The sequence below is a fragment of the Octopus bimaculoides genome, chromosome 18, assembly GCF_001194135.2.
Source record: "Octopus bimaculoides isolate UCB-OBI-ISO-001 chromosome 18, ASM119413v2, whole genome shotgun sequence".
Lineage (NCBI taxonomy): Eukaryota > Metazoa > Mollusca > Cephalopoda > Octopoda > Octopodidae > Octopus > Octopus bimaculoides.
Window position 1 is genome coordinate 38,316,900 of NC_068998.1, and position 13,055 is coordinate 38,329,954.

General features: G+C 34.0%; 1 protein-coding gene across 10 annotated transcripts in view; it reads right to left on the minus strand.

Moving 5' to 3' along the window:
• Positions 1–889: 889 nt before the first annotated feature.
• LOC106883893 (AT-rich interactive domain-containing protein 1A) overlaps positions 890–13,055 on the minus strand; it is an 86,841-nt gene continuing 74,675 nt past the window's right edge. For 8 of the 10 annotated variants that reach the window (XM_052974205.1, XM_052974206.1, XM_052974204.1 and 5 more), the window contains 2 exons: positions 9,268–9,394; positions 890–5,668 (listed from right to left, as the gene is read on the minus strand). In XM_052974205.1, coding sequence (XP_052830165.1) covers positions 3,498–5,668; positions 9,268–9,394 — 2,298 coding nt within the window. In that variant the 3' untranslated portion in view covers positions 890–3,497. The remainder of the gene's footprint in view (positions 5,669–9,267; positions 9,395–13,055) is intronic. The other 2 variants (XM_052974212.1, XM_052974211.1) reach the window with 1 other exon arrangement.

The following is a 13,055-nucleotide window of genomic DNA, read 5'->3' on the forward strand; positions in this document are numbered from 1 at the left end:
TGAGAAAGAGTTATGGCTGGGAATTGATTTCTGTTTTTGTCCATTTTGAATTGATTAACAGTGACATAGTTGTTGATATAAATAACTGAATCACACACATCACCACACTACCAACAACAACAACATGTACTGAGAACAATGCTAGAAGGAAATAGGTAGAAAACACAAAAACATAACTTTTAGCTTCTCAGCAAACAAGTTGGAAATAGTTTGAACAGCCTAGCTAACCATTGCCCAGAAGATGACTAACTATCATCTAATAAGACCATCCTACAAGATGGTCTAAATTTTTAAAAATCATTGTTATCTCATACTAAAAATCCTGGAACAACACACACACACACATATGATAACAGCATTATACAAAGACACAGGAAGGAGGTGCTGAAGTTGACCAAGAACCAACGTAACTGGAATGGTCAACAAAATTAACACTGGCAGGAGAGAACAAGAGCAGTCATACAGCACAAATGAACCAACCAAACCAAACCAAACCAAACATGCATTTCATTACTAGCAATGTGCTGCTACATCCATGCAACACAAGCTGGCCTAGTCCACCTAACTGTAAATGTGTAACATACCACACAGGCTATAAATTATTTACAAATACTTCTTTAACTCTGTGGTGGTTAGCTCAACTATTAAAAAGGAAAGATAGGCTGGAGGACACTCCTGGAAATATTAGGGTTCACCCAATCACAAATACATTAGAAAAAAACTGAGTAATTTAAAAAATAAATAACTGACATATTGATGCTAAACATAAATCAAATGTAGTGTTTGTCGTTTTGTTTTTTCTTTGCTTTCTTTTCTCTCTTTTTTTTTTTAATGAACACGGAAAGCGGAATGAGAATGAGAAGGAAAGAAAAGGACAAAGGCCAGAAAGTCAGGTGTACCTAGATTGGTTTATTATATAACAAGGCGATAGTGACTGCTGCCTACAGTCAGACAGTTGTTTCTTAGTACAGTTTACACCAACAAGACCAACTATATAGCTTTGTCCCTGGTTTCAGTTGTAGGAAAACAAAAGCACTGGAAAGAAAAATAAGTGTAGTACAAGAAAATACGGCAGCAACTTTTATCTGTTGGGCTGAACGAGCCGAGCAGATGTTTGGTGTTGTACTGATATTAAATATACACGATATGAAGACCGTTTTCAGAAAGTTTCAGAGATCTTCTGTGCAATGAACCCGTTAGACAGCATAGAAATATAAGGATGATGGGGGAGGAGGAAAAAAAAAAAAACCAAACCAATTGCAACTGAACTGTTAAATGGCTAATGAGCGAGGAGGGAACATCAACTAAAAGGTTTTCCAATAAACAAAAACAAAAACAAAAAACAAAAAACAAAATCAACTAAGATTTGGATGATAGTTTTCTTTTCTTTTCTTCATAACGAACTGTTTATTGAGGAAAATGGATTTTTGCCTGTTAACATTGTATCAACAGTCAGCTTTCTGCATTCAATGTAAGTGTGTGTGTGTGTATGTGTGTGGTATGTAATTGTAGTGCGAGAAACAGTTTTGGAGAGTTGAAAAGATAATTTCTAGAAGGTAGTATACAACTGACAACTTGTATTCATTATGTCTGATTACTAAAAATTCAATATCACATAATTCTCAGATGTTGTTTCAGGTTGTTTTTCTTCTGTTTTTGTGCCTAAAACGTCAGAGGAGATCATTTGAGCGTCACAGACGAAGTTTGAGACAATGGATAACACAGCTCACTATTTATTACTGCTGATGTCAGAGCCACACTTCTTTAGCCCTTTAGTGATCTTCAGACAAATGGAATCCAGACAGCAAGGTGATGATAAATTATATACAACGGAATGAAGAGCGGCAAGGTAAAGGAAAAAATGTGGAAGAAAAGACGAGAAATTAAAAAAATAAATACTCACACATCACATAAAATGGAAATATTTGTCAGACATACGTGATAAATTCTAATAGTTCTTGGTCAACTTAGCAGTCAGAACTTTATTTTAGAGACATATATATATACCTAATGAGCCAATATTTCTTTGAATGCCATCAGATCTTTCTCCATCTTCCCCGGGTCCCAAATTGAAGAGGGGAGAGAAAAAAAAAAAAATCAATATGTAAGACTTATCAGGTTACACCGAGGAGAACATATTCATCGTAAACTAAGTTGCTGGCAATGGTTGGTAAGATTTTAAGTAAAAACGGTTCAGCCTTTTACTACCGAACATTACAAAATTCCAAATGATCCTTCATCAGCTGTCACAGCATTGGTCATGCTGAGATGTTGTAATGGGAGGGGAAGAGGAAGGAGGAGCAGGAGGAGAGAGAAATAAGGAGAAAATTCAGTATAAAGGACTTTTTTTTTTTTTAATAAAATAGTGAATATGTAGCGACTTTTAAACCCGTATATTTCTAGACTTCTGTCAAAGATTTTAAATAATGTTGAATAACATTAAGAAAAAGTAACAGCAAAACTGAGATGGACTCTAGAAATTTCCTTTTCTGTACATTTATTTCTTGTGACATACGAGTATAAAGCCTTTGCACAATGGGAATATCAAAGTTGACTCATGAGAATTACTACAAAAAGGAAACTACACACGTTCCAACCTTTGATAACCTTTTCCTTTTTTAACTTGTTACATATAAATACTGTGCTTTTCACTGGACATCAGGAGGTGAAACGGAATCACATCTCTAGTGATCAGTGTTCTTGGCAAAACACTGCACTAGTTATTGATTTCTTGCTGGCTTTGCTTTTTCCCAAATGTAAATTTTTGATAAATTGAAAAAGGTAACTGACCAGAACCTTTCTGTTTATGCTTTTGGCAGGAGCACCTGTAATTAAGTTCAACCTACCTGAACTGTAGGTAAAGCCAAATGATTTATAACCTGTTTCTTTTTTTTTTTTTTAAATCTTCTTTTAATGCAATTCATTTGTAAAGCCCTCCACAACAAAGAAAGTTGCACACCTAAAGATGTACAAAAATAAAAATCACCTAATTTGACATATTCCCATATTCCCCTTCCAATGGAGCACAAGGCTGCTGCAACCTGTGTCATGCTTTGTTTGTTAGTTTTCTTTTTCAATTTCTTTTAACTGATGAGATAGATTTTAGAGAGGAGAGAGAGAGAGAGAGGGGAAGAGAGATAGAGAGAGAGAGTAAAAGAAACAGAGGAGATAGCAAGAGAGAGAGAGAGAGAGAGGGAAAGTATTTTTTTCTCCACATAAAAAGCTATACATAACTACACCTTTGATGAAATGATGATGATGAGAGAGAAAGATGAGTTGTAACTACATCCTCCCATATTAAAACAATTTTCGTCTTCCTTTCCTTCCACTTTCTGTTTTAATTACTTCTAGCCAGTGTTTTTATTTTCCTCCATAAAACAGAGGAAGACTTTTCTCTTCACAGCTTGATTCCATGAAGTTGATATGACAAAATGTACAGATACAATGGAAATGAAAGTAATGGCTTCATCAAAATAATGTCAGTGACATAATCCCTACTATGAGTGTGAACACTCGTAAAGTACATCAGCTAGAGTCTGTGCCACATGCTGGTCAAGTATTTGAGACATAACTAAAGTCAAAAGTCTGCTCTGTTGGTGTACAAAACATGGTCTGTTCTCTGGCACCCGAGCTAAATGTACCAGTATATTTGCAGTCCGTCGTAACATATCTAGACTAGTTCCCATCATTTCTGGACTGTCCCTTAACACATTGATACCATGAGTGCTTACTACCTGCACAGCATTGTGTTCGGCTGTCTCTAAAAAGTCTATCAGCAACGATACACTCGGATGCTGCATAGCTATGGCACGGGCAGCACTGCTGTCTCCCTGCACAAGCTCTGATAGTAACACAACTGCAAACTCCTGAGTTACTTGCTCCTTTTTATTAGCAAGCATTTTAGTCAAGTTATTAACAAGCTGTACTATCCGATTAAAGGGTGGTGTTGCAAGCAACAAGTCCACATTAGCTTCATGTATGCACAATTTACATAATGCTTCAAGTACTAATCGCTGAGGCGAAAGGACGGAGGATGGTGACATGCTTGGCAAGGGATCCTGGGCGCAGGAGGAGGGGCAGACAGCCCAGTGAAGCAGCCCATTCAATATAGGCAAACAGATGTCCTCAGGGTATATTGAGAGATCAAGCTGCCCACATATGTTAGCAAAAATAACCAATGTGTTCTCACGTAATGCATGCAAATGATCCCACCACCATTCGTGTTCAGACAAGGAAACATCTTCAAACTCTGTTTCTTCTTTATCAAGTTTTCTCCGTACCTTCACCCGAGGGGGGTGTTGATGATGGAGTAATAATAATTTTCCTAGAATATACATCAGACCGGGATGTCTGGACATTTCAGAGTCATTTCCCTGGATACACGACAAACTGCGAAATATATTAGAAATGCATACACACCGCCGCCCAATCTCATCTTGAGCTTCTGACATAAGGCATACTGCAGGGCTATCTCTCTCAAAGGCCTCTTCTTCAGGATCTTCACACAGCTCAGCTTTCCTTAACAGGGATTCAATTGATATTCCATTTTCAATATGGCTCAAAATGGATTCATTTTTAAGCGAATTAGTTTTCTTATCTTCAGATTTTACTAATTTATCTTTATCCACTTTTGTTTCCACTTTTTGAGACTCTAAATCTTTTTTTACAACACCATCCTTTTCACAATGGTTTTCACTATTTACACAATTTTTTTCAGTGCCATTTTTTGTGGATTCACTCTGTTTCTGTTCAGAATCTAGATTTTTACAATTCTCCTCAGACCGAGGCTCTTCTTTGACGCGATCAGATGCAGCAGCAGCAGCAGCAGCAGTGGATACTTCAGTATCAGCTGGGGTGCAAGTTGGCTTCGTAGCAGCTTTGTTTTTCTCAGCCTCCTCAACAGGTTCTTTTTTAATGTGGACTTTTGTGATGCAATTTGGTAAATTGTCCTCAACCACCCCATTGACGGTTTTGTTGTTCTGGCAGGTTGATTTTAATAATAGACGCACCTCTTCCGATGCATGTTCAGCAGGTTCTCGCATTATACAATTTGATTCAGGCAAACTAATGTTGATGCTATCATCTTCACAATTTTTTTTCATGCCACGGTAAAGGAAGAATTTCTTTAACACTTTATGATTAGATAGACTTTCAAAGTGAGTTTGAACATGTTTGGTCATATCACCACCACCTAGCTGCCAATGTTCTGCTTTGCTCGTGAAATTTGTGTACACATCCCAATGTTTCCCATGTAATAGAGCAGTATCTCGATCATTCTCATTGATTTTCACTATTTTCCCTTGCCTTGTAATGTAAGTATAGTTTTCTCCTGTTCGCATACCTTTCCACACAGTATCACTTTCCAAATTTTTGAAATCATCTACATCCATATGTGTTTCTTTAGACTTTGCTCCTTTCTTTTCTTTATGTTTTAACATAGCAGTATTGTAACCAACTTCAAGTTCATTAAACAGGCCAAATATGTCGATAAGACAGCGCCGGAAGTGTTCCAGTAAAACTTCAAGTAGCCCTGGTAAGTGTGATAAAGTGAAGTAAGCCACTGTTGAATCATCAAATAAAAGAATAGACAATGTATCCAAAGCCCAAGTACTTTCTGCAAGCATGCCAGACTTTAATGCCATCATAAGTTTCCAGGGTTCAGTTTGACCTGAAATCAAAAAGGAGAAACAGTAAATTTTCAATGGAGCTGATATGAGGCTTTAGGAAAATATCACATAAATTAAGATTATTTAATTGTTAGCACTTCCCATAAAGTGGTGACCCGCCCAGATATCCAATTTAAAGAGAAAATATTATAGTAAAAGTAACAAGAACACAATTAATTATACTGCCATACTGTTCGAGTAGTAGGTGCAAAATTATTGAATTCCTAAATTTTACTTTGTGACATAACAACCCCATTATTGAGAAGTTTTCAATACAAGTGAAGATTTTTGGTAAAAATATGACAGCTGTAAGTGCAGAGGACATCTTTAAATAACAAATAAGTTGATGAGATGAGACTTACATATCCTCTGTTCATTACAACAGTTCTTCGGACACCATAACAAATACATTAGTGACAGAATTTAAATGTTTCAAATAAAGCCTCAAGTGCTCAATGAAATAACTTTATGAAGAGTCAATTATAAGCTGTTTAGTAAAATATATATTTACAATAACAAAATAAACCAGAAAATGTTCATTACTTGATACAAATAATTAGTGTTTAGATAAGGTAAAACAAACAAAAATTTGAAATACTATCACCAAATTTACATACACACAGAAATATCTAGCAAACACAAAATCTAAAACTTACTAAAATATGCAAGAATTAATTAATTAAAAAATTAATGTGTATTAATAAGGTTGATATTTTAGTAAAAAGGGGAAAGTATTAAATCTCATTTTTGAGAAGAGCTTCCTTTGAATTATGCTAAATACTTTTAAGCATATTTATCTAAAACGGTTTCAAAATAAACATTAAGTAGACTTACAAATGAGAGTTGGAAGATAAATAAAGAATGTAAGGTGAGTAGGTTAACACTACCGCTATAGAGAAAAATAAATCACAGACTCACAACAGGCTTCTTTTTCTTTCATCTCAAACAATATTTTTAAAAAATACAGGTAATATAAAATAGGGGAAAGATAAAAGCAAATATTTCACAGCCAGGCAGGTGAAGTAGCATGAATCAATGGCTTTGGTTCCCACCACCCTGCTTTCCAAATACATTCTACTATATGAGGTAAATTAAGGGGTGGAAAAAAATTAAAACTTCCTCAATGCAAAAGTGTGTGTGTAATAATAAATTAACGAGATGTAATAGGGGAGAATAATATTCATTTTAGGCAAACATTCTTGTCCAAAGAAGAAATAAGGTTTCAACCTTCAATATGGAGAACATTGCACTGTTAATGTAAAGAAGGAAAATAAATATAATTAATAATTTCAAATTTTGGTGAAAGGCCAGCAAATTTTAGTGGGAGGGTTTAGGTTGATTATGTCAACCCCAGTACTTGACTGGTACTTTATTTTATCGAGCCTGAAAGGATGAAAGGCAAAGTTGACCTCAAGGGATAGGAATTCAGAACAGCCAGAACAAATACCACAAACCATTTTGTTCCAACGCTCTAACAATTCTGCCAGCTCGCCACCATATAATAATAATAATAATAATAATAATAATAATAATAATAAATAATAATAATGACAACAATAATGATAACTTTAGTGAAGTAATACAAATGTATTCAAAAGGCATTTTCAAAAATAATGTTCATATAAGTTTGCCTTTAATAATTTATCAACTGCTTAAGATAGATTAGAAAAAGAAAAGAAATGTTATGTTAGATTGGGGTGGGGGAACACCTTAGGCAAAGAGAGAAACAGTTGTTAGTGACAACACAGAAGTGTTAAAGTTTAGTTTAACAGAAGCAGTTTAAGAACCAGACAGTACAATACACACTTTCACATGTTGGTCAATATACTAAAATTTTTTTGTTTTTACCACATGTGAAAAATAGTTTAAGAAGCCTCAGCATTCAATATTTACTATTTCACTGAACTAAGAGGAAATGAAATTAATAAAATCTTCCAAATATAGGAATACAAGGCTAATTATAGTAAATATTTAATATTCAAATAGCACTTATTTGCATGTATCCCATTTCCCTTAACCTGTGTGATACCAATACACACATGAGACTGCCTGTGGTTCAATAACAGAAATTTCCCCCCCTTTTAAAGTAATCTAAATTATATCATTCTTTCAAAATTTCGTGTTAAATTTATTTTTCAAACAGCAATTTAATAATGACAAAGCCATTTCACTGAATTCATTATTTTCAAAATTAATTGAAAAACAGAAAAAGGCAGTGCATTTCAATAGAAACGTGAAATGAAAATGGTTAACGCCCAAATGAAGTTAGTTAAGTTAGTTTCACCACACACATATACACAGTAAAGGCTATGGTAATGAACACTGGAATAATTAACTAACCTAATTGGGTAATTAACTGCATGCAGCTAATAAGAATTCACTAATATTGTGTTACAAAATTAAACGGTCCAAATATGTCAGGCTAATTCCTTTAACTGACTTTGTGAAAACTAAGTGAAAGTTCCATGACCACATTATAGAGGTTCACAACCTTTATGCAGGTATGGCTGCGAGAGGAGCAGCATGCTTCCCAACCACCTGGTTCTGTGTTGTCCCACAGCATGGTACCTTGTGCAACCGTCTTCTACTATAGCCATGGGCTGACCAAAGCCTTGTAGGTGGATTTGTAGATGGAAACTAAAAGAAGCCTGTGGTGTGTGTGTGTGTGCGTGCACACGTTTGTGTTCATCCCCCACCATCGCTTGACAGCCGATGTTGGTGTATTTACATCCCCCGTAACTTAGCAGTTTGGAAAAACAGACCGACAGAATTAAGTATCAGGCTTAAAAAAAATAAGTAATGGGGTCACAATTCATTTGGCAAAAAATTCTTCAAGGTGGTGCCCCAGCATGGCTGCAGTCCAAAGACTGAAACAAGTAAAAGAGAAGAGATAATTTGTTGGGCTGGTCAGTGAACACTCACTTGGTAATAAAGGAACAGGACATTTTGAACATTCACTTGCGACAAAGAAGGTGAACATTTTTTTTACAGATCCAGTTTTCAACAAGGTAGCTGAACATTTTAAGCATGCACCTACAACAGTGACTGGTTACTTTAAATGCCCCCTCCTACAATAAAGTAATTTGCCATTTTTAAACACCCACTTACAATAAAATGATTTGATATTTTCAACATCAACAGTAAATATTTGTTAAAGAAACAACAAAAACGTGTAGGACTCATAAAGACAATTAACAATCTGGACAGCAAACACAAGATGTATTAGCATAAATGTAATATTTTGGCTTGAAGATGTGCAAGTGTGCATATATATAAATATATATATGGATATATATCTATGTATGTATGTAAATAAACACATACACACACACACATATATACACATACTAGTTTCTTAAATAAATACAACGTTAGTAAGAATGTGTTAAAGAATAAAGGGAGGGAAGGTAGGTTCGTAGGTAAATCAGTGGGTAGTTAATTTAAATTAACCAATTATTATTATTATTAAATAATGACTAACTGTTAAGGATTGACAAAACAAGTAATAATAGCCAGAATGAAAACTGTGCAAGCACCAGCAGCACTCACAAGTAGCAAGCAGCAGAGCAGCAGGTATTGCCATTAAATAAAGTATATTTACCTATGTCTTGTTTAGCTAGCCGCTTTCTCTTGGCCAGCAAGGGCTGAACAGCTTCTACGCTATCTGGTGGGAATGATATTTCCTTCTTGGGTGGGAGTTGAGCATTTGGTACCATACCCCCAGGCTTCTGTACAAAAAGACGAAAAGCAACCCATCATAGCTATAGGAAGATTAACAGCTGAATAAGCTTAAACAAATGATGATGGTTTGAAGATGACAGATGATACCACATTTTTCTTCCCTTTTCTAAAGAGTGTTATTGCAAAAGCAACGACTATTTTGCCTATGCCAATATCTATTCAGGTTAGAACAACTGTTAAAAAATTTATCAATAAAAAAAAAAAAGGAAAAAAAAAAAAGGAAAATTAAAAAGTAAATTAAAAGATATCAGCCCTCTCCGATTTTTATTAATTATTCATGGAATAAATTAGTCTTAGAATATATGTATGTATATTCAGATGATTGGATTTTTTTTTTTTTAAAGCAATAAAATTTTTTGAAGTGAAAAAAATAAAAATAAAATTTTAAAAATTCAAAAAAGTGAACAAGATACGCAATAAGAACAGGGCGTACATTGAAGGAGGAATAAGAGACAAATAGAAGATTGGGGGTGACTAAGCAGAAGTCTCCTTCCAAACAGGGAAAGGTGGCGCAGTGGGCATTCCTGACAACAAGAAATTCTAAAAGGATAAGCAAATTTCTTACACAAGAACTAGGCTAACAATAATCGGTTTACGACATAAAATAATTACAGACCCACCCAGTCAACTAACACCAAGTTTATAATCAACAGTTGCTGCACATGAAAGCTACAGACAATGCATCAGTCCCTGTAAGGAGGACAAGGCTGGCATTAATAGGCGGCCAATGGCATTAACATCCAGCTTACTGGTTGACCTGCTACAACTAACTGTTTCAAGGAAGCAGAGGAAAAAGAACACATACAGCTATGAAAACTTTTTTCCATTCAGTGGCATTAAGTAATTACTATGGCATCAACACCAGATTAATCTGACTAAATACAGGCTCAAAGCACATTGACCAATGAAGCTCAGTGGAATATGATAAAACAATTCTTTGTCGAAAATAAAAATTGAAAAAATTAAAACAGAATACAACATTGCTGGTTAATAATAATAATCATAATAATAATAATAATAATAATAATAATAATAATAATAATAATAATAATAATGATGATGATGATAGTAATAATAATTTTTAAAATAATAAGAATAAACATGGCAGAGCAGTTGAGGTGTTGCTTTGAAATACATATTTCAACTCTTTTTCACCCAGCATAACAAGTGTGGTAAGAGAAATCATCAAAAATACCCATTAAATCGTAAGTTGAAGAGTGGCAGTGAGAAAATTCCAAGGTAAGATTTAATCCGTAAGCATGGCTGCAAGTTGTAAATCGATGTTAAATATGTTTGAAGTGGTCACCTGAAGCACCGTGGAAAGGAGAGAATAGTGCACTATGTTGAAAAGGTATTGATAGGGGGAGAGAAAGAGAGGGAAAGAGGTACATACACACACACACACCCAGTGTCCAATAACACATGTACAGTACAGGAACATATAGAAACAAGATACTTAGAGGCTTACACATATGTACACATACATATACACAATACACACACATACACATACAGCTGAAAATAGAGAGGAACAAGAGGAAAACAAAAGGAGATAAGTGGGTGGAGGTGAACATAACCAGAGACGCAATGGGGTAAACAAGTGAAAACCACGATATTTTTAAGTTTGAGAAACTACTTTTATACCCACTGTATCTTTCTGCATATGCGAGGATTTTAAGCAAAAAGGTCTAAAATTAACATCAATTAAAAAAAAAAAAATTCAAGTTAGATTATATCAACATGAAAAATATTTCAAAATTGTACACTTAAATGTATGAAAATTATAATCAACCGATGTGTTGGACAATTGCATTGGATTCTAGAGCAATTACATTTCTTTGAATGGATAAGTAAAGTTATATAAGTAGCAATGAATGCAATACAAGATATTACAGTTATTTACAGATTAGGCAACTGTCATTTAAATCCAATGCTCTTCAGATGATACACTAACAACTGGCTCAAAGCCAACTCAATATTTTGCAGTTGGGAGAAAGGTAAAAAGAAAAAAAAGAGGGCTGGCCAAATTGTCTAAAACAAATCATGGAGATGGCTGAAGTTTCAGAATCAAAACAGAATTCCAAACAGTTTCAAAAACGCAGAGTTTGAAGATATCTACAAGATAATACTCAAGATCGTAATTAATTATTAAGATAACAATACATGGAATGCTTTTACTCTTTTGGGGAATCACTGAACAAACACACAAACTCTAAAACATGTAAGAGGGGGAGACAGAGGATGGATAATATGACAAAGTAGACAAATAAGACAGGTATAAGCATAAAGAATATTATCTGCAGCTTCTTTCTGAGACAACCACCTGCAGATAAAATGAACATTTAAGTTAGGAATTGAGAAAATTATAATGCACTTCCTTTTCATATTATCATTGAAATAGGATCATTTCACCAAGACACAGAATAAATTAAATAACCAGCTTTTAGTAGTTTTATTGCAAAGTATAAACAAGAAAATTACTGAAATTAAAACAGAATATATCCCTATACACTAGATTTCATGTCCACAATATTATCAAGAATAAATGAACAAAGGAAAATTTAATCCTCTCAAAACATAAGAAAAACGTGCAAAGATGGGACGAGTAAAATAATACAAATTAAAAATAGGTGCTGATACTTGGTATTGTAACTAGAAGTTTTATAACTTTGGAGGAGAAAGAAAATAATAATTTCTAGTTAACAAGTGACTAAAAACAACTTAGAGCAAGGCTAGAGTAAGAACAACAGCCATATAGCATTGAAGCATTGTAGAGAGGCATGCTTAATATGACCACATCTGAGCATTTCCAATGTTGAAGTAAAAAAAAATTGATATCAGAGCAGAAGAGAATAATTATAAAATAATCCTGAGCAAAAATGGGAAAGTATAACAGTAAATGTTATATCTAGTAGAAAATTATCTTACCAACAAATTGGTAATTAGTTAAAATGTCGACAGAATAATTCAGTTTATGTACAAAACACTCAACTTCAATCATAATACTTTCATGCATTCATGCAGAAATTACAGTTTCCTCCAAAGACTCTGACCTGAATTCAATTCAAATAAGAAACACTAAACTATTTCATAGACTTTACTAAAGACAAAGAGGCTGAAAATAGGGGGTGGGGGGTGGAGATGAAAGAAGAAGAGGGGGTAGAATTAAGCAGAGGAGTAACATTGGAAAATATATAATTACATCATATATATATATATATATATACATACATGCATATATACACTAAATTATGTACACACACATAAATCAATATTTATGTTTGTATATAACTATATCCCTAAATTTATACATACAAATATACACACACACATCCATACAAACGTGTGTGTGTGTGTGTGTGTGTGTGTGTGTGTGTGTGTATATATATATATGCATGTACACACATATACATATATGAACATGTGTGTGTGTATATATATATATATATATATATATATGCACAGATATATGTATGTATACACACAACACACAATTCTGTATAAATATATATACATGCATAAACATACATACATGAGTATATGTAAGTATATATATATATATATATGCACAAACACATACACAAGTACATTCAAATAAACACACACATACATATACACACACACACATAAGCACACATATGTATATAC